The sequence below is a fragment of the Heteronotia binoei genome, chromosome 9, assembly GCF_032191835.1.
Source record: "Heteronotia binoei isolate CCM8104 ecotype False Entrance Well chromosome 9, APGP_CSIRO_Hbin_v1, whole genome shotgun sequence".
Lineage (NCBI taxonomy): Eukaryota > Metazoa > Chordata > Lepidosauria > Squamata > Gekkonidae > Heteronotia > Heteronotia binoei.
In genome coordinates this window covers 60363058-60390824 of record NC_083231.1, presented here as the reverse complement: position 1 = coordinate 60390824, position 27767 = coordinate 60363058, and the positions used below count along the sequence as shown (strand labels likewise).

General features: G+C 39.4%; 1 protein-coding gene across 3 annotated transcripts in view; it reads right to left on the bottom strand.

The window, feature by feature from the left end:
- Positions 1–27767, bottom strand: part of SLC10A7 (solute carrier family 10 member 7) — a 194858-nt gene that overhangs the window by 14296 nt on the left and 152795 nt on the right. For all 3 annotated transcript variants that reach the window (XM_060246676.1, XM_060246678.1, XM_060246677.1), the window contains 3 exons: positions 23530–23695; positions 17314–17365; positions 15315–15388 (listed from right to left, as the gene is read on the bottom strand). In XM_060246676.1, coding sequence (XP_060102659.1) covers positions 15315–15388; positions 17314–17365; positions 23530–23695 — 292 coding nt within the window. The remainder of the gene's footprint in view (positions 1–15314; positions 15389–17313; positions 17366–23529; positions 23696–27767) is intronic.

The following is a 27767-nucleotide window of genomic DNA, read 5'->3' as shown; positions in this document are numbered from 1 at the left end:
CCTTCTGTATATTTGCTGTAATAGAAAAGGTGAATAAAAGTAGGAACCAAATCCACACTGATATATACAGCAAATAAAAATATGTCCTTTGATTACCAATTTATCAAATATAAGAGCTTTGTGGGGATAGGAACCCTGGTCTTAGTCAAACACTGTAACCACTAAACACAGTGGGAATCCAGAAGGCACTTCTTATGCAGCAATTCTACAGTAATCTCCCAGACATATATGGGATTTTAAAAAAAAAGTGGCCTCTGGATAGTAACCCAACGGCTATTTCATATTTTCATATTTTGTAAGAATAAAATTCACCACTGAAGAGAAGCCAACCCTAGCTTTCTGGCAAGTATATGGCCATGGCAGAAGTGTCTACAAACATGTTTTGACATTCACTCTTTATGTTGTTTTCATTTTATATTCCCAAAAAAGACCAGTCCAGCCCAGCAAGACAGACCTGCTTTTGAAAGGAGGCTTCCACATGTGCAGCCAATTTGAGGGCAGATGTGCAATGCAATGCTTACTCAAGGCATGAAGAAACCCTCTGTAATGCGCTTAAAAGGATGTAATTCCACTTAAGATTACACTGCATATCTCTCAGTGTGGATAGGTCATGTATTTTCATACCAGGAAACCAGAAGAAGAAAAGGTTGGATTTATATCCTGACCTTCACTTGGAGTCTCAGAGTGGCTTACAATCTCCTTTTCCTTCCCCACAACAGACACCCTTGTGAGGTAGGTGGGGCTGAGAGAGCTCTTTTGAGAACTGCTCTTCAGAGAACAGCTCTGCTGAGAACTTGTGACTGATTCAAGGTCACATCAGCAGCTGTATGTGGAGGAGAGGGGAATCAAACTTGGTTCTCCCAGATTAGAGTCTAACCCTTAACCACTACACCAAACTGGCTCTAGTTGTGAGCAACAGGGGTCAATGCCTAATCATCACAGTTTATACCTGTCACAGTTTTTTTTTAAACATGCCCTTCCTCCCAGGATCTCAGGTTGGTATGCATGGCTCTCTCTTCCCCATTCTATCCTCACAGCAACCCCGGAAGAAGATTTGGCTGAAGGAGTGACAGGGCAGGGTGGAGACTTGAAACTGTGCCTCTCAGATCCTAGTCCAGCAATCTAACCACCATCCCACAGTCTATTTTAACAATAAGAGCAGCTGTAGCATTCTGCATGGTGGTGAAGTTCTATGCCTTGTCATAAGTTTTGTAACAGCCTAAGAGAACCTTTAAAAAATGTGCTTTTTAAAACCCTACCCCTTCTACTTGTTAGAAGCAGCTAGACCTTTATGTGAAAACTCTATTCAGAAAGGTGCACAGAACTATTTAGGCTGATTGGGCGTTCTCAAACATTACCTTCAATGCTTGTGACTGTGTCAAATAGACATCTGTAGCCTAAGTGAGCTTAGGATAAAGGGATCTTGTGGATAAGCTTAGATCTCTCCATGGATGACCCATCAACAATCTGTTAGGTATAATTCACAATTTTTAAAAAGAAGATAAATTAACTTTAACTGCACTTCTGGTGAGGGAGCGGGTGGGAATGTCTCTTGTGTTATCCCTTTACATCTGAATACTAGATTTTTAAAGAGAGCGAGAGAAGCAGAGATTTATAAAGAGGTGCAAACTTGCTGCTGTCACTGAAAACCTGCAATCTGGTTTTTAGTGTCTGATCCAATTAAGGGTACATCTGGGAAGACACAGAAGCAAATAAATAATTGGAGAGGTGCAACTCTGAAATGACAATTGTTATTCATCGATCCCTTTCTGCAAGTTGAGATTGAGAGATGTAAACTTCAAGCGAATCTGATCTCCAGGGTGAGATTCTTCAGTTCAAACACAGTAAACAACTGTTGTTCTCTGATGCACATTTTAGTACTGCTGGAGGCAAGCTTTCTAAATATTAATTCAAAACCTACTATAGGCAGACTGCAGAGATGAAGTGAGAGCATCAGGGAAGCACTCTGGTGCTGGCTTTCCTGCCCACATCAAAGGTTTATTCAGAAAGCCCGCATTCCAGGTCAAATGCAAAGCTCATGTGCCCAATTAAAAGGCATCATCCCATATGCTCATTTTGGAAAACCAGGGCACACAACCCACCCTTCTAAATTAACTACATTTCCCATCTCCCATAATGCTGTTTTTCTTTGCTTTGCAGATACGAATAGAAGTTTTCCAGTTTATGTTATGGGTTTTCACACTGTTGCTGCAGCTATAATGGAATTATAAAGAGGATTAATCTAGTTGGGTAGCAAATACACAGTCTGAAGGCACATTGGGGCTGGTGTTCCCAGAGTCAAATTAATTGTTTGGAAAGAACTACAAGGATCAGAACCAAAAGCCAGGGAGCCAGGAGTGAAGGTCCCTGAATTGTGTGTGTGACTGCAAAGGATCAGAGCATTGCTCAGTAATCACATGCTGCATCATGGCTACCCCTAAAAGACACTGTAGCCTAAGCAACTGCTTGGATTGATTGCACAGCCAGGGCAAGACTGCATATGAATGTGCTTCTGAGATTATGAGCTCCTTTCCTTTTCCTGTTTGCCATTAGACAACAAACAAGTAAACTAATGCAGCAATTAAAAAGTGGGAGTCTCTTTAGAATTGCTGGAAACAGGCAGAATCACACAACAGAAATTGACAAGCTAAAACTAATGTGATTTCATAACAGAAAAAAGAATATCAAGCTTTTTGAATCATTTACCTAATTTATTTTTGGCACATGGCTAAGTAACATCAAATGAGGGCCATGACGGACAATAACGATCAACGGAAAAAAGAGGGGTTAGCAGGGGATTGTCCAAGAGCAACAGTAATGCAACAATTTTAACCACTTCAGATGAAATGGCTTCAGGTAGTGAGAAATTTTTTGAATTCCACAGGACACTTCAGAGAGAGAGAGAGAGAAGGGGAGCAAAGAAAAAGAAGTTTCAGGGAAAGAAAACAGCCCTCCACAGATAAAATTTTCTTATTATTTTAAAATGGAATAAAGAAGGTGTCACCAGGGCTTTTTCTGAGCAGGAACGCACAGGAATGCAGTTCCAGCTGGCTTGGCAGCAGGGGGTGTGGCCTAAGATGCAAAGGAGTTACTGCTGGTTTTTTTCTACAAAAATTCCTATGTAAAACAATGGTGATATCAGGGTGTGTAGCCTAATATGCAGATGAGTTCCTGCTGGGCTTGTTCTACCAAAAAAGCCCTGGGTGTCACACAATGTAAGTAACAGCCCTGCTAGGTACAAACATTTCAAGATGCCCCAAGAGCTACAGGGTGAGAGATCCAAGATACTTCTAGTGTTTATATTTTTTAATGGAGCACAATTTGGAGAGCCAGTTTGGTGTAGTGGTGAAGTGTGCAAACTCTTATCTGGGAGAACTGGGTTTGATTCCCCATTCCTCCACTTGCAGCTGCTGGAATGGCCTTGAGTCAGCCACAGTTCTGGCAGAGGTTGTCCTTGAAAGGGCAGCTGCTGTGAGAGCCCTCTCAGCCCCACGCACCTCACAGGGTGTCTGTTGTGGGGGGAGAAGAAATAGGAGATTGTAAGCTGCTCTGAGTGTCTGATTCAGAGAGAAGGGCGGGGTATAAATCTGCAATTATTCTTCTTCATTTAGACCATTACAAATTGAAGATTCAAGGCATTGTCTTCATGCTCTGAAACATCTTTCTCTGCCCCCCTTTAACTGAACACCTAGCTTGAAGAAAAGACTAAAAAACTGTTGATTTGTTTGTGATGTTTTAGCTGGTCCTAGTAAAATGTATTACATCACCAGCACTTATTATTTTCCTCTAATGGACTGTTAAGGCAAACAGCCTTATTTGAGTATTTATACAGAGAAATTCCTTAATCCAACTTTGGAACTACCATTTGTTAAGTATTTTTATTCATTAAGGACTTGTCATCTCACCTGGAAAAAATCAGCATGCTTAAAAACACACACACACACACACACACAATAATAATGATGATGATGTCACAATCAAACACAAACAAGATACCATCAGTTTTAGAACTCTAGAGGCAAAAACTATCACACCAAGGAGATGATAAAGACAGCCTGTTATCAATTCCTGATTCTATAAACTGCACCAGTTACTGAGCATTTGCTGACCATGTGAACTTGATATACACACCTGTGCTTAGCAATAGCAGATAGCAGCTCTTATCTTTAGATAAGGAAACCTGAAAGACATAACACTTAACCCCACAATGCTGTTTTAAACTTAAAAAAAAAAAATGGAGAGCCTAGACTAGCCAAAGTTAAGCCTTTCAATGTTTCATTGATTTCAATGGTTTAAAGTTAAATGAATAATATTTTTTAAAAAGCTGATTGCCAGTATTTATAAACTGCTGTTTGGTCAAACACTGCAGGAGCTTAACTGAATTTTTGTGGTACCCAAACTTGTTGATGAATGTGCTGCACTCTTTGCTAACTGGCAACTTAGGCATATAAATCCCAAATAAATAACTTGTAGTGGGCAATGCCTTCTCTATAATGTATACAATTAACTCTGCCAATAGGCTGGGGCTGTTCATAAGTCCAAAGAACAGCCCCTGCAGTCTTGTGCGAGGTGAACCATCCCGATAGCTGCGGCACTTCCTCTAGGGCCCCCTTCTCCTCTAGAATTAACTCCAGGGAATGACATCATGTCAGGCTTTCCAGATGGATTATGTGAAGCCATAGCTCAATGTCATTTTCAATAGCCAAGCTTATAATTAAAGGTCAAATAGTCACTTCATCTGCAATCAATCAATAGAAGAAGTACTAATACCAAGCACTAATCAATCAATGGCAAATATACTAATAAAAGCCATGAATCAAATGTCTGCGTTTCATGTGCTTGCATGTACTGTGCATGTATGTTGCAAATGGAGGGAGGGAAAGAAGGAACAAAATGAGAGCAAAAATGCCTAAGGGAATGCTCAGGTACCACATTTATCTTCACTACTGAGAGTATATATCCCTAATTACCTAGTTAATGGAATACAAATAAAAATAAGGTCACAGACAGAAAATTATGCATTCTTGTATTGTTTTTAAATCCCACTGAATAAGTTCTATGTCTGTCTATGAATGCCACTGATCAAAATGGGTGATAATAAATAAAATATTTGTCAGGCAGAGTCGGAAAGACATTCACCGATCCTTACAAATTCTACCCACGTGTCTTGATCCTTGAAGAAATGCAGGTATATCAACTGTTTGGTCTATAGACCAAAGGCCAACATATGGGAGGGAACCACACTTGTCTCGACATTGAGTGAGAGACGCTCCATGGATCCAAGTCTAGGAAGTGGCAGACAGCCCCCTGAGCGTGCCACATGTGGGAATTAGCTGGTTTCATAATACGTTGTGGGACAGGCGCCTTCCAAGAAGTGCCTTCTTGTGCTTTTCTGATTACCACTTCTAAAGCTTCAAAGCTGTCATCTTTCCTCCTCCCTCTGTTGGTGCTATATGTGCCAATCCCCAGGGATTAGACACACGGCACCCTGTGGAGGCTTCACATGCCAGAATGTGAAAAATCAGTTTAAGCTCCAAGCAAAACAGCTTTTGTTCCAGGAAGCCCCTAAGTGCTCTTGTTTGCTTACTGGCACTGGAGTTTTGAAGCCAGATAAAAACCATCCTCAACGGCGGACTTAAAAAGGCGGCCCCTGAAGTTCACTGTTGCCCTTAAACATTCAAACATGAGTGTTAAATGGGAGCTTGCTTGCATCTTCTGTGCCTGCTCAGGTAGACAACAGCAGAACACTGTAACAGACAAGTTGTTATTCTCTATGAAGATAACAGGAAAAAAGCCTCATTGATTTCACAGGGGGAAAAAATTTGGCCTTGGGAGCACATTATTATTATTAGACACAGTGAATTATTATTCAAGAACATATTGGCTTTAAATAACAAACATCATAGCAAAGTTGCCAGAGGCCCCAGTCCATTCGTACTTGCTCACCAGGTTTTTACTGTCCCTACTACTAAACTGCAGGAGTCTGCCCTGTGCTACATTTCAGGGATATTTTAGAACAACATGACAAGTTGTAGGAATGTTGATTGGATGCAGAAAGTACAGAGTACATGTGAATCTGTCCATCCATTTCTCTGCAATGTGGCCAGCAACAGAAAGTCTGAGAGATCTTTTTATGTGTTTACAACTTTAGGGTTAGGGTCAACCCCATGAAGGGCAAAAATGGAATTTGATAAGGAGGGTACTAGCTATATGGGTAGTAAAGTTGGCAGGCTGAGCCTGGTAACCAGCAGGATGGTTGAGGATAGGGACATGGTGGGGGTGGCACCACTGTGAACTACCTGTAAGCAATAGCAGTAGCTCTAGGAATTGTCAAAACAGAGGCACTGAACGTTTTGGGGGTGGGGGTGATCCCCTGCCCGAACTGTTTTTTTTGCAGGTCTGATGGATAATAAAGCTCTAATTCTGTGAAACTGTTATGCAGCTTTCATTTCTTCCTCCTTTATACTACATTCTTTATTGGAAGTATTATACTCTCTGTCCATCATTCTGTAATTATGCAATCCAATTTATTGGATCATTATTCCTATACTGTCTTTATTGCATTGACTTTTAAAACTCTGTAATCCACCTTGAGTTTCAACAAAAAAGGTGGATGACAAATTAAGTAAACAAATTAAAAAATCATCATCTTCAAATTACATTCTTCTGATGGAAATTAGTATGTGAATTAAGCCTATTGGCTATTACACAATTACCGCTTGCCATTTAACACAAGCATCCCTGAAACACAGATAATAAACCCAAATTCACAGAAAACAGCCCCTCTGAAAGCAGGTATAATTGTCATGAACTCATTTGGATGAATTCTTACAATCAAAACTATTTTTTGTTATATGAAGGCCCTTGGTTCAGAGTACTTTCCTTTTGTGACTCAGAACAGACACAAACCCCCAGAAAAGCACAACAGCAGCCCAAGCCTATGCATGTTTTCTTGGGAAAATGGGTCTCATGTCAAAGTAAGTGTGCTGCCTGAGTCAACACAACTGAAGAAAATTATATGAGGGAAGATGTAAGATTGGTTAAGTTATTAAGTATATTTGGTCAAGGTAACATGCTTTTGATAAAATCTGGAAATCAAATAAACTAGTATTTAAAATAATAAAAACCTATCATTGATTTCATGTAAAAGCAGTCCTCAAGCTAATGTATTCTAGCAACCATGGTAGGAACAGATGCCTCATTAGACACTAATGGCAAATCAGAGTTTTCTCCATGCGGAGCATTAAACAAGAACGTATAATCAGGATGGTAGAAAACAGTTTATAATGGTATCTAAATGGTGAGCATAGATCCAGGTGAGCACTGCAGCCATGTTGGTCTGAAGAAGTAGAACAGATTTTGAGGCCAGTTGTACCTTTAAGATCAACAAAAGTTTATTCAAAGTATGAACTTTTATACCTTGATTAAATCTGTGTTGGTCTTAAAGATGCCACTGAACTCAAAACCTGTTCTAAATGGTGAGTAGTTAATATGGGGAAAATATTTGTGTTACCATTTTATTCCCATGTTAGCTTTGGTTTCATTCAAACATTCATTTCTACACCATTCTTCTGGCACTCTTGCAGAATGTTTTTCTTTTTAAAATATCACTGTTTACCCTGATTATGGAATGGTATGCTGCTGTATTAATCCTATAGATATAAAAACCAAACTATGCTGATGATGACTCACCTACCCTCACTTTGGCAGAGCTGCATGTCACTTAAAGAGCAACTTCACCCTTCAGCCCCAGGAGAGATGAGGATTGGGCCACTGGGGAAGCTGCTAGGCAGTCAAGCTTGGTTCTGTCAGTAAAAGGAGGCCTATTTTAGCCTTCAAAGGAGAACTCATTGAGGCCAGCTCCAGGTTGGGAAATTCCTGGAGATTCTGTGATAGTTTAAGGAAGCCAGAGTTTGGGGAGGGGAGATGCCTCAGCTGAATATAATACGATATTATACCTATCTGAGGTTCCACCCCTCCTCAAACCCCATGGTCTCCAGGCTGCACCCCTCAAATCTCCAGGAATTTCCCACCCTGGAATTGGCAACCCTATCTCCTTCCCAACCAGCCATCAGTCTATCTTTATCTACCCTTTTGACTTCAGCTTTCCATTTCCTCCCCCTTCCCTATAGAAAACATAACCCAAGTATGCCAGACCAAAAATCCCCAGATCACGTTACAAGCACACGCTAATGCTAAACATTACAAGGCTAAATACAACAGGAAAAGGCAGCAACAATGCACTATGGACAAAAGGAACGCTGAGCTTCAGCATCTGTGTGATCATCACCATGCTACGACACCACAGCAAATTGACACTGAGTGCCCAAGGCCAGGGCACTCACCCAAAGCCACTTTCTAGAGGCTGTTGTATTTATTCTCACAATGGGCTTTATTCCTAGTACTCTTTATAAATCAGGCTCTAGCTTTACAGTTAGCAAGCAGCTTTCAGAGTTATGAAAATCTAACCAGTTCTTAAAACTAGGAGGAGAATGGTTATCCACAATCTTGGCAGAATTCTCAACAAATTTATCATGTTCCTCCCCCCTAATTGTTCAGTGTTAAGTAAATCAAATCAAGTTCAACAGAAATCATAGTGGAGTATACTATAATCTCTCTCAGAGAGGGCCACAACCTGTGAAAACTGCATTACATTCACAGTAAGTAATCAATAGTAATATATTCATATTGCATCTAGAGATGGAAATATAGTATTCCAAGCAATCATCTATTGCTCCTATTTATTTCCGCTTTTTGTATGTGTAAATAGCTTGAAGAAAATTATATGAAAGTAGTGAAGGGTATAGTCCCCCCCACCAGCTGCTATAATGAACACATTGCAAACAGTATAGCATTATACCAAGCAGCAAAATAGTTTGTGTTTTAATGGTAAATCATTAGGTCTAGTTTAGGGGTGTACACTTGGTATATACTGAGTTGAATAAATACCTGAAAATACCTTATTGGTATTTTTTGAGTAGAAGAAGATGAAGAAGAAGATATTGGATTTATATCCCGCCCTCCACTCCGAAGAGTCTCAGAGTGGCTCACAATCTCCTTTACCTTCCTCCCCCACAACAGACACCCTGTGAGGTGGGTGGGGCTGGAGAGGGCTCTCACAGCAGCTGCCCTTTCAAGGACAACCTCTGCCAGAGCTATGGCTGACCCAAGGCCATGCTAGCAGGTGCAAGTGGAGGAGTGGGGAATCAAACCCGGTTCTCCCAGATAAGAGTCCGCACACTTAACCACTACACCAAACTGGCTCTCCTATTTATTCGGCCGAATACAGAGTATTTATTCAGCCAAATACAGATCAGAGATATAGCAATGCCTGAATAAAAGCTGATATTATTTGGCATTTATTAGGGCGCAGCTAGAAGGCTGAATTGATTCGGTGAGTCAGGGATGTAAACTTTATATCTCTGCTGAATTGACTCAAGCACAACTTCTGTAACCACCGTCAAATCCCCCATACTGCTTTCTCTTTATGAATTGCTTCCTTTCTCTGGGTCAAACCCCACCTTCTTGGGGTGCTGCAGTCCCAACTAAGTATCCAAAATGTGCCCCTAGGCACCCTCTCTAACCCCCCTCCCTTTGTTGCTGCTGCAAGCAAGCCTCCTTTTTGCCTTCTCTTCCCTGCAAAAGCACCTTTCCAGAGTGCTGGAGACCGCATTCTTTCACTGCTTGCACCTCTTGACCTTCCTCTACCACCACCAAATTCTGTAATCTCCATCAAATCCCCTATACCCCTTTTTTCTTGTGGATCAATTCCTTCCTCTGGGTCAAACTCTGCCTTCCGAAGCTGCTGAAATCCCAACTGAGTATTCCAAAGGTGCCCCGGGCAGCCTCTCTAACATCCAGGGATCCACTTCCCAACCCTCCTAACTGGCATAAAGAACAAGCCCCCCCCTCCCTTTCACCTTTCCCCCCCTGAAAAAGTACCATACCAGAGTGCTGGAGACCCTGTTCATTTACTGCTTGTACCTCCTGGCCTCCCTCTACCACCACCAAGGGGCAGTCCATTGGCACAACCCCTGCAACCTCCATCAAATCTCCCTTTTCCCAATGCCTCTCATCATCTCCTTTTCCTTATGGCCCCACCTGTCCTGGAGGCCCAGGGCTACCACCACTACTAAGCTGTCCTCCCCCTCCAAGTCATTCTCCAACACCCCAACATCTGAGCCACCACCATCTCCCAAGTCTCCTGCAGCAACATGACCTGGCAAGCATTTAAACTTTAGCAAGCATTTAAACTTTAAATTCCTTCTCCATTATGCACTGTCTCCATAGGGTATAATGGAGTCATAAATTCAAATTTCCTGAATATTTACCTGAATCCCAATACAAAACCAATATTGGTATTTGGGAATATTCAGGAATATTGTCAATAAACAAGAAAACCCAGAAAAGATTAGATTTGCTAATTAAAAATATCATTATTAGGAATACCAATATTTTGGGTCCAACAGACCCAAATGGGGGGAAATGATTTTTTTTTGCTCACCCCTCATCTAGATAATTTACGGATAACTAAATTTATAAAGAATTAAATGCAGAAAGGAAGAAAAAGGAAGCTGAATCTCATGACTATGAAGAATAAGTATATTTTTTTCTACTTAAGAGAGGCTACAGAAGAATACTACCATGTCCATGTTTCAAGGGGAAAATTGTATGCATTTTCTGATACAGAGCAGTCTGTCTGTCAGAATGAATAGATCTATGCAGAGTTAAACACAAAAACTCTTTTATACACAAATAAAGGGGGAAAGACTGTCCTTTGGTTCATTCTATGGACCTAAAAACTGACAGTGCTGCCCTGAAAGTATCAAGGAAAATGTAATTATTTCTATATATAGTCATTTCTCCAAGCAATTGGAGAAATGGAACAGACTTGAGCCTACCTTTAATTCATTTAAAATATGTATATCCTTTGGGGAATAACGCTATCTCAAAGCAGCTTACACCACAGTAAAATCTCAATTATACTAGGATTTTAAAATATCATCAACATATACTCATCACTATAACTACTAAACATCTACAACATTCCACACACAATCAATACTCAGCAATCAAGGAGAATGCAAAAACAAAAGAATCATTTTTTAAAAATCAGCAGAAACCAAGAAGCCACAGCAGTACAGATAACAAATAAAGCCAGCTGCCCAGACATAATAATTCAAACTCAAAAGTAAACTACAAGACTAAGAATATGTGAGAAAATATTTAAACTATTATCTCAAAAAACAGGAGGGAATAGCAGCAGTTGCATTTTATGTGGGATGGATTTCCAGTCTCACAATTTTACAGCACACTGAGGGAAAAGCCCTACCTTTGAGTAGCAAGGGTCTTAAACCTACTATGTATCAATAAGTGAGAACTGAATTCTATGGAGCAGTTTAACTGTGGTGAAGACAGAGACCTGCATGACTGCAGCTGAAGTAGCCCTAGTAAGCAGTGCAGATCTAGTTGGCCAGAACATGTTTAAGTTGTAACTGCAGTGACAAAATATCCTATGGGACTTCACAGAGGCTGGGAATGAGAAGTGTCATCATACATGCAGGACTGTGCACAGTGCCTACATGAGAGAATGAGTTGTCCCCTCACATTAATGCTACTCTCAAACCCTGAAAACTGGACAGTGTTGATAGAAAGCTATATTTGTTGGTCCAGTCCAGAAAACACTTAGGATACATACCCGGATACTGCAATCCTATGCAGAGTTATTCAAATTTTCACCACAACTGTAGCATTGCCAGAGGCTCAGAATCACCACCTAGACAATTACTTAGCTATTAGGGATGGGCACATTTTTACAGTTTGGTTCAAACCATGAACCAAACCACAAACCTAAATGAACCAAATATGCCAGTTTATGAGCCAAACCAGTTTGTACAAGTTCATGAACCATTGAAAGTTTCAACTCCTGCTTTCTGTTCCCTGCAAAAGGGGCAGGGAATAGAAAGCAGGGGTTTAAATGGCTCCAGTTCTGCTCCCTACTGCTTCTAAGGGGCAGGGAGCAGACTGGGAGGGTTTATATCGCTGGGAGCCATTTAAACCTCTGTTTTAGCTCTTTGCCACTTTGAAGCTGGGGGGAGCTAAACTGAGCCATTTAACCTTCTGGTTTTGCTCCTCACTGCTTTGAAGATGTAGGGAGCAAAACCAGAGGGTTAAATATGGGGATAAAGTGCCTCCCAGAGCACATTTCACCCCTTTTTGGAGGCCACAGCTTTCCCCAGTCATCAGAAAGGAAGGGGTGAAGTGTCTCCCAGGGGGTACCTCACCCCTTCCTTTTTGCTGGCTGGGGAGAGCCACGGCCAGCAAACAGGGGTTCAGTGTCCCTTGGGAGAGCCCAAATCTGCTGACTGGTGTGGAGACTGCTCCCTACTGGCTCTGCTCCTTTTCTGGATTGCTTTCTGCAGTCCCTTTAAAGTTTCTGCTCCATTCACAAATTGGCATGAAGCACCACAGACTGCTTTAAAAGTTTGTGGAAGCTTGTGATAGTAGATCCATCATGAACGTTTGCTCATGTTTTAAACAATTTTATTGATAACATATGGTAACAATTTCCATTAATAACTTCTTTTCATCTATCCCATATGCTTCTTTCTAATCACCCCTCCCGTTACTTGACCCCCGCCAGTGTTATTTACTCAAAATACTAACATTAAAAGGTACCTTTAATTCCTAAGAACTAAAATTAATATTCTTCTTTCTTTTAAAGTTTAATCATTATTAAAAATTGTCCAATGTCCTTTTACTTTCCACTCGTCTTCTACATAACTTCTAAATTTTTTCCACTCCCTTTAAAATTTTCTAAATCATAGTCTCTTAAAGTTCTTGTTAATTTGTCCATCTCAGTCCATGTCATAACTTTTACAATCCAATCCCATTTTTCTGGTATTTTTTCTTGCTTCCATAACTGCACATATAGTGTCCTAGCAGCTGAAAGCAAGTACCAAATTATAGTTATCTTCTTTTGGAAATTTTTCCATTTGTAATCCCAACAGAAAAGTCTCTGCAGCTTTCTTGAATTCATATCCCAAGATCCTAGAAATTTCTTGTTGGATCATTTGCCAATACTTTTTCGCTCTTTCACAAGTCCGCCACATATGGTAGAAAGAACCTTCATGTTTTTTACATTTCCAACATCTGTCTGGCATCTTGTTATTCATCTTTCCCAATTTATTAGGAGTCATATACCATCTATACATCATTTTAAAACAGTTCTCTTTAATACTCTGATATGTTGAAAGTTTCATAGAGTTCTTCCATAAATATTCCCATGTATCCATCTGTATTTCTTTATTTACATTTATTGCCCATTTAATCATTTGAGATTTCACTACTTCATCTTCTGTAGACCATTTTAAAAGTAACTTATAAGTTTTTGAAATTAATTTTTCATTATCTCCAAGCAGAACTTTTTCCATTTCTGTTTGCTCTCGTCTTATTCCTTCAGTTTTAATATCGTTTTCCACCAAAGTCTTTATTTGTTGCATTTGAAACCAATCGTATTTGTTATTCAACTCCACAGCAGTTTTCAATTCTATTTTGCCACTTTGTATTTTTAATAGTTGATTGTATGACAGCCATTTTTCCTCACCTGTCTCAGCTGTTATTTTTATCACTTCTGCTGGCACTATCCATAATGGTTTTCTTTCATCACCATATTTCTTATACTTCATCCATGTATTCAACAAATTATTTCTTATATAATGGTGAGAGAAAAAACTATCCATCTTTTTCTTCCCATAATACATATAAGCGTGCCAGCTGAATTTATTTCCATGACCTTCCAATGCTAAAAGTTTTTTATTCAACAGCGTCACCCAATCTTTTATCCACACTAAACAAACTGCTTCATGATATAATCTTAAATCTGGTAATTGGAATCCTCCTCTTTCTTTAGCATCTATTAAAACTTTCATGAACGTTTGCTCATGAACAACAAACAGGGCAAAATTCATAATGAATTTTGCTTCTTGGTTCAGTTTGTGCTTATTCCTACTTTGCTACATTTCCAATACAGATAACACAAGCTGAAATCACAATGGTTTGCACCCTGCCTAGTATGTTTGCAGGCACAAGCATTACCACAGCAGACCCAAAACCCACAAGAAAAGTTTATAGGGGATTAGAAATCTCCCACTGGGGTTAGCACAATGACCCATGAAAGTTCTAGGTGGAATCCAGAGTGCTAACTGTGATGTGGAGAAACGCCTATTTTGGCCCTATAGTTCACAATATAGCCTTGGCTAAATCATCCTTCACTGGCTAAAGCACAAGGTTTCCATGAAGGATGAAAGGTCCTTGGAGGAAGTATGGGTTATAAACATGATTCCTAAATAAGCTAGCAAGCAAAATGGTGAACACAAGGCACATCAATGCCATTCTCTTGGCTACTTCTGCCTCCAAGTAAATCAGCATGGAAGCCAGATCTTGCATCAGCATATTTAACCTCCAGAGCACCTATACATCCATATGTTCTATTCTTCCTACAGAATCTTCCATATATACTGTGTGTATGGGTACATGTAATTCTGTGTACAACAGCAGTTCTGAATTATGACCACTGTGATTTTTCTAACATGTACCTGGAAGCATATAAGCTCCCCATTTTCTGCCTGCTACATAAGTCACAGGAACACAAAACAGCAACATTCAGCACTGCCCTTTCATCCAAAGTATAACCATACCTTAAATAATTTATTGGAAGTATCTACCTGAACTGTTATTGCAAGAGAACTTTGAGTGACTAGTAAGTCAACAATCTTTGAGTACTGAGTTGAAATGAATAAACACAGAGTCCAGAGACTTCTTAGGATAAATACTCTGATATTTGATAAAACACTGCTGTCTTCATTGATCTGTTTCTTTATATTGTAAATGCTCTGTGCAGTACAGATTTGAGCTATAATAATTCTGCAGTTTGACTGTGCTGTAATAACTCAGAACATAATCCAAAATGAACCACAAACTTTATCAATATTAGAATAGAGAAACAGAACATCAAAAACAAAAAAAATCAGATCGTTTTCTGTAAGGAAGGAACAGATTAATGGCACTGCAATACAATTATTCAATTCCCGAAGGAGGAGGCTGTGTTGTCTTCCGCGTAGAAAACATTTACTCACCACTGCAAAAGTGTTCTCATGAATGTACTAATATTAATGCAATGCTTTTATAGTACATCTTGTCATACTGCTGAAATGATAAGAGAAAAAACAGGAGACCACTTTCCTAACAAAGTGAACTAATGTGGAGCAGTGATAACATTCAAAAAGTCAACTCAGTTGCTTGCAAGGACTTACCCAAAGTCAGAGATTTGTGAGTAGAGCAGAAAATAATGGCCACTGTGTCTGCTGGTGTGAAACCAGAGTTCTGCCTAGAAAAGACACAAACAACATTCAAAGTCTCTTCTACCAAATGTTGGCTTACTAATAAAATTTACTGCTTTATGGATTCCCCAAGTTTGTTTTAGTCACTTTCATCATCGTTCATAACAAACAATTCCACTCGCATATGCTCAGCAGGTTTTGATTCTTCTTTCCTATGGCATTGTTTCTCATTTGTGGCAGTCTTTCCTGAACGAATTCTTATTTGGAAGTTTGAAACATATCTTCATGCAGCATGACTTTATCCCAGCTCAGTTTTACAAATGTAAAACATTCGAATAAAGCCACTTTTTTTTTTTTAAACTGAGTTCTAAAAGGTACATTGAGTAATGCCTGTAACACCATGGAGCCCAGCTGCAACATTATCTTTTGGAACGCTGCCTGGCAGCAACGGTTTGCAAACCCCATCTAAGCAGTAGTTGAGTGACCTGGCAGCATCAGGGTCATCAAAACTGGGTAGAGAAATGAAAGGGAGAGCTGGAGCCGCACCATATACACTGGTTGCACTTCTTCTGGCTCCCACATATACAGGAATATTTGCACAGGCATCCAGGCACAGTGCAAAGCACAACGATGCTTTTCAGTACGGTCATGGACACATGCAAGACTTAGAAAGGTCCAAAGGAAACGGAGTGTCGGAGAAAAACTTCAGAACCAGTCCAATGGTGAGTTTTTTAAAAAGTCTCTAATCTTCTAAACAGTAAATATCCTCAAATACAAATAAGTGTTGACATTAATATAAATATTTGTTGGGGTTTTTTTTGTTGTGTTGATATACGATAGTAAGATCAGAATCAACAAAACATACTGCAATTCTGTTATAATTATTTGTTTAGTTTATTTAAAACATTTATTAGCTGCCTTTATTCCATATAAAGCTCAAAGCAGCTTACAATAAAATACACAAATCACAGGGGAAAAACACACATAAAACTAAAACGTAAAATCTTATTTTAGGACCATTTTAATCAAATGCAATCCTAAATAAAACCATCTTCTGCTGGCTCCTTAAAACTGAAAGTGGGGTGTGTGAGGGTGTGTAGGCATCCCTGGGGAGGTTGTTCCATAATCATATAGAATAATCACAGAGTTAGAATACAATAGGCAAGAGCACAATACCAGAAGCAGTTTATGATGCATTCTGTTAGGTCAGCCACTGGGAATTTTAAATTATGGTCTGCATATGAACAAGAACTTAAAGGAGCTGGCAAATAACTTTGGGGGAGGGGTCAATGTGTCATGTCAGTTTAGCTGTAAATTTTCCTAAGGATATCATACATTAATTTCATCATAAAATATTTAAGATGTTTTTAAAAGATTGCATTGTAGAATGCTACAGTAAGATCAGTGATTCTTAATGGGCGGCCCTATGTGCCCCCAGGCAATGCGCAAATCTTTGGAAACATTCAGATTTGGGGGAGGCAGCTGAGATTTTAAGTAACCCCTAACAGGCCAGTCACACACTAATCTACCTATATAACTCAATATATACTCTATATAAGCCCCTTCGGGTTCCCATTGAGGCAAAAGGGGGAATATAAATGAAATCAGTAAATAAATAAATAATTTTACTTCCTGACATTTACTGAACTCTTTTCCAGTAGCATGACAACTACTTTTTTCACTGTTCTGACTCTTTCTCACAGTTGTTATCGCAGGTGATGAGACCTGGAGCCAGATAAAGAAAACTTCTGCTGATCTTACCAAGGAGAAGTAGTGCAAGAGATCTTCTGCAAAATCACAACTGTTGCTTTTTGCAAGCTTCAGTGTCTGTGGAAACTGCAATTAACTACCAGGCACAAATTTTGAAAACTCCATCTAAACCACAGAATGGACTATCCCCCTCCCCCCACAACATACTTTGCTCCCCTATACCTGTTCAGTTACATAGATCACTTCTACTGTGGTTACATACCTTGTAGAAAAGAAGAATGTTAACAGCATGAAGCCCAACTGAATCGAAAATACTGAAAGAAAAGTTAGTTTGAAAAGCATTAATTTAGTGTGCAACGTATGAAGGCACCTACCAATATGTATTTTATCCATTTCTCAATAAGGAATAAAGTATTTATTTTGTAATGAATCAAGAATGACACAAATGTGTACCTATGTTTCTGAGGCAAGAAACAAATTAGGCAGCTGACCTTCCTAACAACATAATCATAGTACAAAACAATTGTCATACCTCTGATACATTATAAACTGAATAAATGAAATTAAATGCAAATAAAATGCTGATATTCTCTTGTGAGGAGTGGGAAATGAGCTTGTGTTTCATAGATTACACTAAGCTTTTGATTGTGTGGATCATGAAAAGTTATGGTTGGTTTTAAAAGCAATGGTTGTGCCATAACATCTGAATGTTTTGATGCACAGCTTATATTTTGGGCAAGAGGCTACTGTTAGGACAGAATATAGAGAAACAGAATGCTAGTTGGCAAGGGCAACGGATGAAGATGCATTTTATCTCCCTATATGTTCAATTTATATGCAGAACATATCATACGGAAAGCTGGTTTAGATTTAGATTAAGGTGGAGTGAAAACTGGTGGAAGGAGCATTAACCATATGAGATATGCAGATGACACCACATTACTGGCAGAAAATAGTGAAGACTTGAAACAACTTCCAATGAAGGTTAAATCAGAATGCTGAAGTGGATTACTGCTAAACATCAAGAAGAAAAAATAATGACTACTCAGAATTACACAACTTTAAGCTTGACAATGAAGAATTGAAATTGTTAAAGATTTCCTATTCCTTGGCTCCATTATCAACCAAAAGGGAGACTGCAACCAAGAAATCAGAAGGAAAGCTAGACGATGAAGAAAGCTGACAAGAAGAAAGTTGATTCATTTCAAATGTGGTGTTGGAGGAGGGTTTTATGGATACTTTGTACTGCTGAAAAGGCAAATAAAGTGGGTTCTACACCAAATCAAACCTGAACTCTCCCTAGAAGCTAAAATGACTAAACTGACTTTATTGTACTTTGGTCACATTATGAGAAGACAAGAGTCACTGGAAAAAAATAATGCTAGGAAAAGTTGCAGGCATCAGGAAAAGAGGAAGACTGAACATGGGATGGATTGACTCAGTAAAGAAAATGACGTCCCTCAGTTTGTAAGACCTGTGCACGGCTGTTAATGACAGGATGTTTTAGAGGTCATTAATTCATAGGGTCGCTGTATGTCAGATTGCACTTCACACACATACAGTTGGGGGAAATTACATAAGAATTAGAAGTGGCTCTCACAATCCATACAGAGGATCAACAGTGCTACAAGATTGTTCGTTCTCAGAAAATTTGGTAGTGAATGGGGGTTAAAATTTCATTAACTGCATGAATTGGATTTAAAACAGACTAAATTATATGTTTATATTTAATACATAGTAAAAATGTCAAGGTAAATACAAATTACCATGAAGAAGAAGAAGAAAAAAGGGAACTGGAGGAAATAAAGAGCACAAACATGCAATTATCTTCTTGTACATACTATATATGACTATACGAGGATAATTAATTAAAAAGGGATATCAGACATTGGTTGTATTTTCAAGTGTTAATATGTAAATTTGGGGAAAGATTGGGGCTATTGACATCATTGTACAGTTGGGACTAGTGTGGTGCACTCATTAAAATACTCTTAATATCTACTTAATAACAATTAAATAATACTACATGAAAATAAAACTAAATGGGAACTTGTTCTGGGGAACTGTGCCTTTTAGCTGTCAGAAAGGTGATATGGAAGCAGTGCATTTGTCTTCATTGTGGTAGCTTTAAATTCTGCTAAGCTTGAAAGCTCATGCAATGTCACCTACAGGGGTCAGTCCAAAACAAGAAATTATCTTAATGACTTATGTCCAAAATCATGTCTCTGTGTGTCCAAAATACACACATTACTTGGCCTAGTGGGTGGAAGAGGACTAGCTGGGGATATGGAAGGTACACATAAGACAGTCTGGGTATATCAAGGAAGACCTAAGAAGATCCCTTTGCATTTGGGTGAGGTGCCCAAAGTATACAAGGTAATTAAAAGCAAGGGCCTAAATATCTGTAAAGGATAAAAATAGAATGCCACTTAGAGCAGAGGTGTCAAATGTATGGCCTGTGGGCTGTAAAGTTCCTACCAGCCTGTGAGCAGCTGACTCATTCCTGCAGCAGAATCCTGCTTTCTTCTCTGAGGCTGCTGCAGCATCACATATTGCTTTCCCAGGGCTCCTCAGGTGCACAGCCACACCTCCCTTCCCTCCAGTGGCTGAGTCTCCTCCCCCCTCCTCCTGTAGGAAGAAGGGGAGGGGAAGGAGTGTACGACAGAGAGAGCTGAGTTGGAGTCAGTCCCATGGCACATTTACGACCAAGAAAGTTTTGTTTTAGGTATAAGCTTTCATCTGCAGACACACTTCTTCAGAGGGAGGGGGCATTCTTCTGCCATGCCGTTTTTTTTGAGACTTGATGTCTGTCTGTGGGAATGAGATAAAAAGCCAAGCTTCTGCTCCCTGCATTGGCTGTGTCTCCTCCCCGCTCCTTCTCCTTTGGGAAGAAAGAGAAGGGGGAGAGAAAGAGCACACCAGAGTGAGCAAAGTCAGAGTTAATCCCTTAAAACCAAGAAAGTTTTATTTCACTTCTAAGGAGGGAGATGAGATTCTTCAAAAAAGGCAGAGCAAGATCCAGAATGAGGTGGCTGTTTTGGAGGCTGAAGTTTAGAGCCATGTGGTCTGTTGGCTGCAACATGTTGCTAGGGCTTGTTTTTACTTTTCCTCTGCTGTGCATGTGGCCAGAGGATTAGCAATTTCATTTTGCAACAGGCTCCTTCTGATTAGCTCTCCTGACAAGTGCTTCAGCAGGGTGTTTCTGAAGTCTGCTAAAGGTATAGATCTCCGCAACTGGTGCTGACCAACCAAATGCGGGGGGGGGGGGGGGAGAGAAGGCTGTCACTCAAGCTCTCCCTTCCAGTGAAGAGTTAACTCTACACCTCCCAGATTTCTGAAACTGCTGCACTAGGAAACCTGTTGTTAAATGCAGTCTGTCACAGAGGGGCTTTCCAAATGGCACTTTTTGCAGGTTGTTGCTAATTTTATTAATCTATGAAACAATTAATTATGTGAGATTTATTTCCTTTGGTCTGTCCTGAACTGACTTTATTAGATGCCCTCAAGTTATCTAGTATTTGGGGAGAGGGAGGAAAGTTTGTCTTTGGCAACTATCTCCATTCCATGCATAATTTGATAAATCTCTCCTGGAGAGCCCTGCTACTTTGAGTAGACATGGAAGGTGGGTGGGGGGAGAGGAGTTTGCAATGCCCAGCCATTTCATGTTTCCCCTTTTGTTTGAGGCTCAGAGCATTGACCAAGAGACCAGGCTGGAGAAAGGGTTTGCAGTCTGCCTATGTGGGTTTTCCTCTGCACCTGATTTTGATGCAATAATTCAGAGCACGTGTGTTAGTTATCAAAGACTGTTAAATAAACAAATCACTGCAAGAGTGTTAATGTTTTAAGCATGTTTGCATTTTAAATAACAAATATCTTTGTGTTTGTCTGTGCCTTTTATGAAGTTTACTTCTCCACTACCTGGCATTACATTTTATGACACACGTAGCCTGGCCTGACAAAGTCGTATTTATGTCAAATCCAGCTCCCATGACAAATGAGTTCGACACTCCTGCTTAGAGTCTTCCTTGTAAGCCACTGAACTGGCAAAGAAGGATTAGGGCGGGCTGGGATTGCTTCACCTGCACAATAGCAGAGGTATTGTTCTGGTTCACATTTCCCCTCTCTCCCTGAAAATTCCATGTCATAAGCATGAAGGGCTTGTACCTCCTTTCATATTACAGGAAACAATGAAGAATCATAAGATGTTGGGAATGTAATCTGTGACCTTCCGCTTTCTGCAGATACTCTACCACTGAGCCATGGCTCCTCCTGTTGAATATATGTAGCTGCCTTATACTGAATCAGACCTTCAGTCCATCAAAATCAATCTTGTCTAAGATTGGCAGTGGCTCTCCAGGGTCTCCAGCAGAAGCCTTTCCCATCACTATTTGCTCATCATCCATCAGCTCTAATTTTCATAGTTAACTTTTTTTTTTCTTTTCTGCTTCCAGGAATAAAAATCAAATACAGGAAAAATTGCCACAAATCTACTTTTATTGATATTTCATCCACCTATTTCTTCTCAGCAAAATTCAGAAGACGTCACCCCAGAAGCAGCAGACATTTTAACATGCAACTCTTTCACTTAAAGCTGTTTCACAAATAGTTCACTAGTGGAAAACTGAGACACTTGATATTAAAAGTTGTGAAAGCCTTGAGATCATTAGATCTGCATTGTCCACAGAGATAAGATGCCATTTCAAAGCTGATTAAGAAGAGGAGTTCGTTTTATATCCTTCCCTAGCTGAAGGGGTCTCAGAACAGCTTGCAATTGCCTTCCCTTCCTCTCCCAACAACAAACACCCTTGTGAGGTAGGTGGGGCTGAAAGAGCTCTGAGAGAACTGTGACTGGCCCAAGGTCACCCAGCAGGCTTTATGTGGAGTACTGTATTCAGCTTTACTGTTCACTGGTTAGGGATGAAAGATTAACGAGCCCAACAGGATTTATATATTTTTTGCCATATGAACCAGTGTAGGCTTTAAGCTGAAAAGGTCACAGAAGAATATTTGCCCTCACCCCTCCACATACACAGATCAAAATTGGTTTCCCAATTTGTCCCTTCATTTGTATGCTTGGATTCTTCTTAGGAGGAAGCCACTGAAAGGAAGGTCTACAATACATTTTGGCAGTCTGGCCCCATTGAAGATGGTAACTGCAATAGTACAAACACAAGATATTGATGCACAATGCAGATGTTGTGACTCTGTCTTCTCAGAGCTCCAGAAGTGTGGTTTAAGCGTTATTACTAAGAATATTGGATTAATGTGTTAATTGGTAGCTGTCTCCTCTGGATCTGGAATGATGTGATTATGTACCCACTGCAAGACTTGGCCAGTATTTCCTACCATCAGGCCATCATTCTTCAGGGTCTTTTCTAATAGTTCAGAGTTGTTAAGATTGTCCTTTACTCCTTTATATGTTGACCATGAAAGCTAAGACATTACTAAATGGTGGCTCACAGTATGAAACACATATATTTCCAGAGGCTGTTTTTCCCAGGTTCTCCTGGTTTCTGTGATTTTTGTTATTTGCTTTACCTTCTTTTCTTGTGGTTTTTTTTGTTATTCACTAACTTTTCTGATTCATGGTGTTTTTGATGATGATAAAATTATTGTTCCATCAATCTATTGGTTCTAAACAACCATACAACGAGCCACCACAGTTGAAAGGAATTTGGCTATGGCTGCTTTTTACCGCATTTTAAAGTTGCTTTTCTGCCCTTCATTCTGACACTTCATAATTTTATTTATTTATTAGATTTTTGTTGGTTTTCAATGCTGAATTAAGACTTATTTTTGAGGGGTCCATTGCTAGATTTGATGTGTTCATATTCTGGTTATTTTTACAAACTTTTTTTTTACTGTGTTTTATATTTTTCACTTTCTTTGTCAACTGAGAACCAACTGTGATTGAGGGGCGGGATAGAAATATTTTAAACGCACAAATCTAGCTGAGCATTAGCACAACAAATCATGTAGGAAGAATAAGTAGAATTGTTCTTCAAAGAATATATACTTTCTAAAAGGAACACACATCTTAATATCTTATTGTGTTGAGGATTTATCTACTGAATTTTAGTTTTAGCATAAGAAAATAAAGTGCTAACTATTTCAAATTTCTAAAATACATTTCAAGTACCAAATTTTATTTTTACTGTGTTACTAAGGCAGGACTTTCCATTGTACATGACATAGGGTGACTCACAGGGTTGGATCCAACCAGCATTTCCAATAGTGAAAAAGGGTCATCACGCCTGATAACCCTAATAGGCTATGTTAGGGATTCTGAGACCTGCATAACCAAAAGTGGCAAATAGGAGAACTGAATGAGATTGAACAAAGCAACTGATTGGATTCAATCCATGGTATTACAGTGGAAAGACACGATGAAACCAAACCTCTTGCCCAGAAGCACATCACTTCCTTAGCTCAGGCCTAAGCAATTAAAATGGATGATTAAAAACACATTGGTACTTACTTATGAAAACTATGATAATCAGGCTAAACTTATCAAGATCAATATTTGGATTGGAGAAAGTATCACAGAATGTTGTGTAGATGATCATCAGCAGCACACAGCTGCTGATAGCACCAAACGGAGGCTTCTTCCTCTCGAGCCATTCCTTGATGTATCTTCGGACAATCTGAAACACATGAGGAGAAAAAAATCAACAGGTTGCCTCTTTTCAACGTACCCAGGGAGCCAAGTTGGGCATCACAAAATGAATCTGACAGCGGAAAGACATAAAGAGAAGAGAATAATTTGGATGACGGCCACAGTGGATTTCAAAGCTTCTCTGCCACGTAACTCTTCTTCTGGGGAATTTAACATTTGTAGTGCAACTTCCACTGGGTGTCCATAATGAGAGTATATTTTCAAGTACATTCAAATCTATCCTTAATCATGCCAAATGTTCTTTGCTAGCTGTCACTGAGACATGCCCATTAAGCCTCCCCAAAGTTTTTCTCCTCTGCTGATACTAATGGATGTATGTAATTATCACAGTCCCCTTTGCATCAACAGACAATTCCAAGTGTAACTTTGGGAATCTTAAAAATCTGACATCTTCAGGAATTTCATGTGAGCAGATAATCGAAAGCGATCCATGGAACATTTAAATATTTAAATAGCTAGCAATGCACCAGAAGTTTTTAATTAAATTATAACTCATGCTTGAAAAGCAAAAGTGCATGTGTTGTGGGAGTTTAAATAATTCAGTCTGAAGATCTAGAGGGTTTTTTTTTTGTAAATCCAAAGACAAATGCCAGTTGCATGCATTCAAAACACCAGAATTAACACAAGAAGGGGATAAATAAGCCTACAATGTTTGGTACAATTTTTTTTCAAATTCTGGAATTTGAAAACAAACTTGTTTAATCAATTTCCCTCTTCTTTTAAGAGTGAAAATAAATACATCAAACATTAGCATTCTTTCAAAAAGACAGGTCAGATCATTACAACATTTAGCAGCTTTTAACAGCTGTGGTCTGAACCATTTATATGGGTTGGTCGATTAGGCTACTTCTTTGCAGTGGCTCTGTTCCTACACTGTGGCTTCCAGAAAGCAGTGCTAGGAGACTGTATCTCATTGCTGTGGGAACTATCCTGCAGGCTTCTGCAGGTGCTTTTTATATCTCCTATGCTGTTGAACATCTTCATAAAACTGCTGGATGAGGAGATTTGAAGATTTGGAATGTGGTGTGTCTCTAGTATGATGATGACATTCTGATATCTTTTTCTCTCTTGTTGGCATCATATGCAACAAGGTACATCTTCCATGAATGCCTGCCTGAAGGCAGTAATGGATTAGATGGGGATGAATAAACTGAAGCGTAATTCAACAGATCGGAGATGCTGATGGCATACAGCCCCTAATGGATCCATATATATGGTTGCCAACAAGTCTGCAGAAAAGGGTCCAGTCCCTACAACAAAGTCCTCATATGTTGAAATGGCAGCTGAAGCTTTTCATGGCATCGTCTCCGTAAATAACATCACATTAAACCTCTATAATCCCTGGCCCAAAAGAAGTTCACTTAGCATTCTCTGTCCCGGCCCCTACCTGGTGGAACAAGCTCCCATTGGAGATTAGGGCCCTGCGGGGACTGTTGCAGTTCCACAGGGCCTGCAAGACACAGCTGTTCCACCAGGCATTCAACTAAGGTGGTGGACATTTTGTTATTCTGTGGCCTCCCTGCTGCAGGGACCCTGATGATATAACTCTGCTGACCCATGTATCTTGTACCAGCTGGGGGATGTATGGAAGGAGTGGAGGCAACTGATACCACCAACTGCAGAATTGGAGTTTGTTTTTAGAACGGTTATATTGCTTTTAGATTGTATATTGTTTTATTATATGTATCTGATTTTAACCTTGTATTATTGACTGTTGTTATCCGCCCAGAGCCCATTTGGTAAAGGGTGGACTATAAATTGAAAATAATAAATAAATATAAAAAGAACATGGCACTTTTTCATTTGACATCCGAATCTAGGAGACATGTCTCATCTTAATGGGATCATACTCCCCCCCCCCCCAGGTTGCAAATTCACAGCTTGAAAGTTCCTTCAGCTCCTGCTGATTCACCAACAGCAACCCTTTTGGAAGGCAAAGCAGTTGAGCACTATATTTCTGAACACTGATAAATATGATGCACCATAAATGGGGCTTCCCTTGAAGACAGTTCAGAAACAACTAGTGCAGAATGCTCCTTTTTACTATCCGGAGTTGTTATCAGGTCATATGTAACACCATTTTAAAATCATCTATACAGTTTACCAATAGTTTTCAGGCTAAATTCTAAGTGACTTTTAATACTCCAACCAACCTGAGTCTAGGCTACTTTAGGGAATGCTCAGCATCAGGTGATGCCATCTTCCACTAAGAACTGGTTTTTTTCAGTGTGGCACCAGTGCAATGGAACTCATTTGTCAGGCCCACTCTACTGAAATTTGTAGACATGAGGTTAAAACATTTCTTTTCCAAGCCCAATGATCCTGTAGTCTGCTCATCTTAAGATGTTGCCATTCTTTTTAAACATATTGACTTTTAGTATTACATTCTGTTAATTAACATTTACCATAATATGATTTGAAGTTGTTTATTATTTTGTTGTAAGCTGTTTTAGGGGCCCTAAAGGCAGACAAACACAGCTTACAATTTAAATACAAATAAATCAATTTACCTGAAAAAATGATACATTATGTTTTAAAGGGTATATTAGACATGAAGGACATTACACAAGCCATGACAAGCATTAATTTTTCAGCCATTACATTACAAAACTACTCAAGAGATGCCCCAACAGATCATATTACTGTAGTGTTTGAGAAGGAACAATGCAAGCTCATGCTTAATGTTAATTTGAGGGTGCTTGAAGTGTCATGAAACCTCCCAATAACAATATTATTAATGACAAACCTTCAACATGAGAGAGATTCATATAGTGCCATTTCAGATTGCATACAGCAAGAACAAAAGCAGCCCTATAACATTTCCAAAAAATGAATGTACTGTTCAAAGTTCACACACAATAGATGCATAACATTTTTCTTAGCAGAGACACATTGTAGGAAGCTAACTACTTAAGAGACTGTAGGTAAGTTCTATGACTAAGGCCATTAGTAACATGTTTTAATACTGCTGTCCCTGGGAAAAGTGGTACAAGTGCTCCATTAGAGTACATTGTTAGAGGGCCACTTAATTAATTGCATTTTTCTCCCAGCACAAAGAGTGTCACAGCATATATGTAAATAAATTATTTAATCCCAATAAAAGTAGAAACTTCTTAAAGCAGTCACACTTACTTTCTCCAAATTCTCCAGTTCCAGGCTCATGAAATGCAATAATAAAAGAAAAGGTTTCTTTGAAATGGTCTCCATAGCCTCACCACTCCTTCAGCCCCTCCAACATTAAAATGATCAGCTGGAGGGTAAATGCTACAGAAATCCTTCAGGTTTATGTCATGTGGCATCAGTATGCTTAAAACAAGATCCACGGAAAAGCATTTAGATTTACAAGTGGACATTCAAACTAGCCTGATGAAATATCAGGGCAGAAGCTTTCCTTGATCTCGGTTTTTCTAAGCCATATCATGCCCAGCAGAAAAAATGTGCTTTTTGGGGAAGAGACTGTGTCACCTAATAGTTCAGAGCACATAAACTGAAACAAACAGAAGCAGGATCATAAAGATGACAAGGCATTTTGGGCTGAAGTGACATTTGCTTTCTAAATAAAAGACAAACTCTTCAAAGCCTATTTATCTGCTTTAGAGGTACTATGCACACACATAAAACAACCCCTCTCGGATTTATCAGATTTGGCTACATTGGATTCCCCAAAATTCAAGATTCCTTTTAAAAACCCAAATTCCAATACTGGTATTGTATTTAGATTTGGGGTTTTTTGAAAATTCTGAATTCTTTTATCCTCTACTATGCCCTATGGGACCAAGAGCAAAACAACAAGGACTGATAACAAGCCAGATAGTCTCTGCAGTAAAAACTGAAGGGGGGCAGATTTTTCCAAGCCCAGCAGAACCAGTGCCACTGTGGTGATGCCAGTTCAACAATGCCCCCCTTTTATGAGGGGTCCATAGTTGAGGGGGGGTGCAAGCACAGCACAGACAGTGCATGTAGAGACTACCCATCAATAAGATGAAGAGGCTTTGTTCCTGCTTGAAATGAAGACTGGCTTATAAGAAAGTCATAATTAT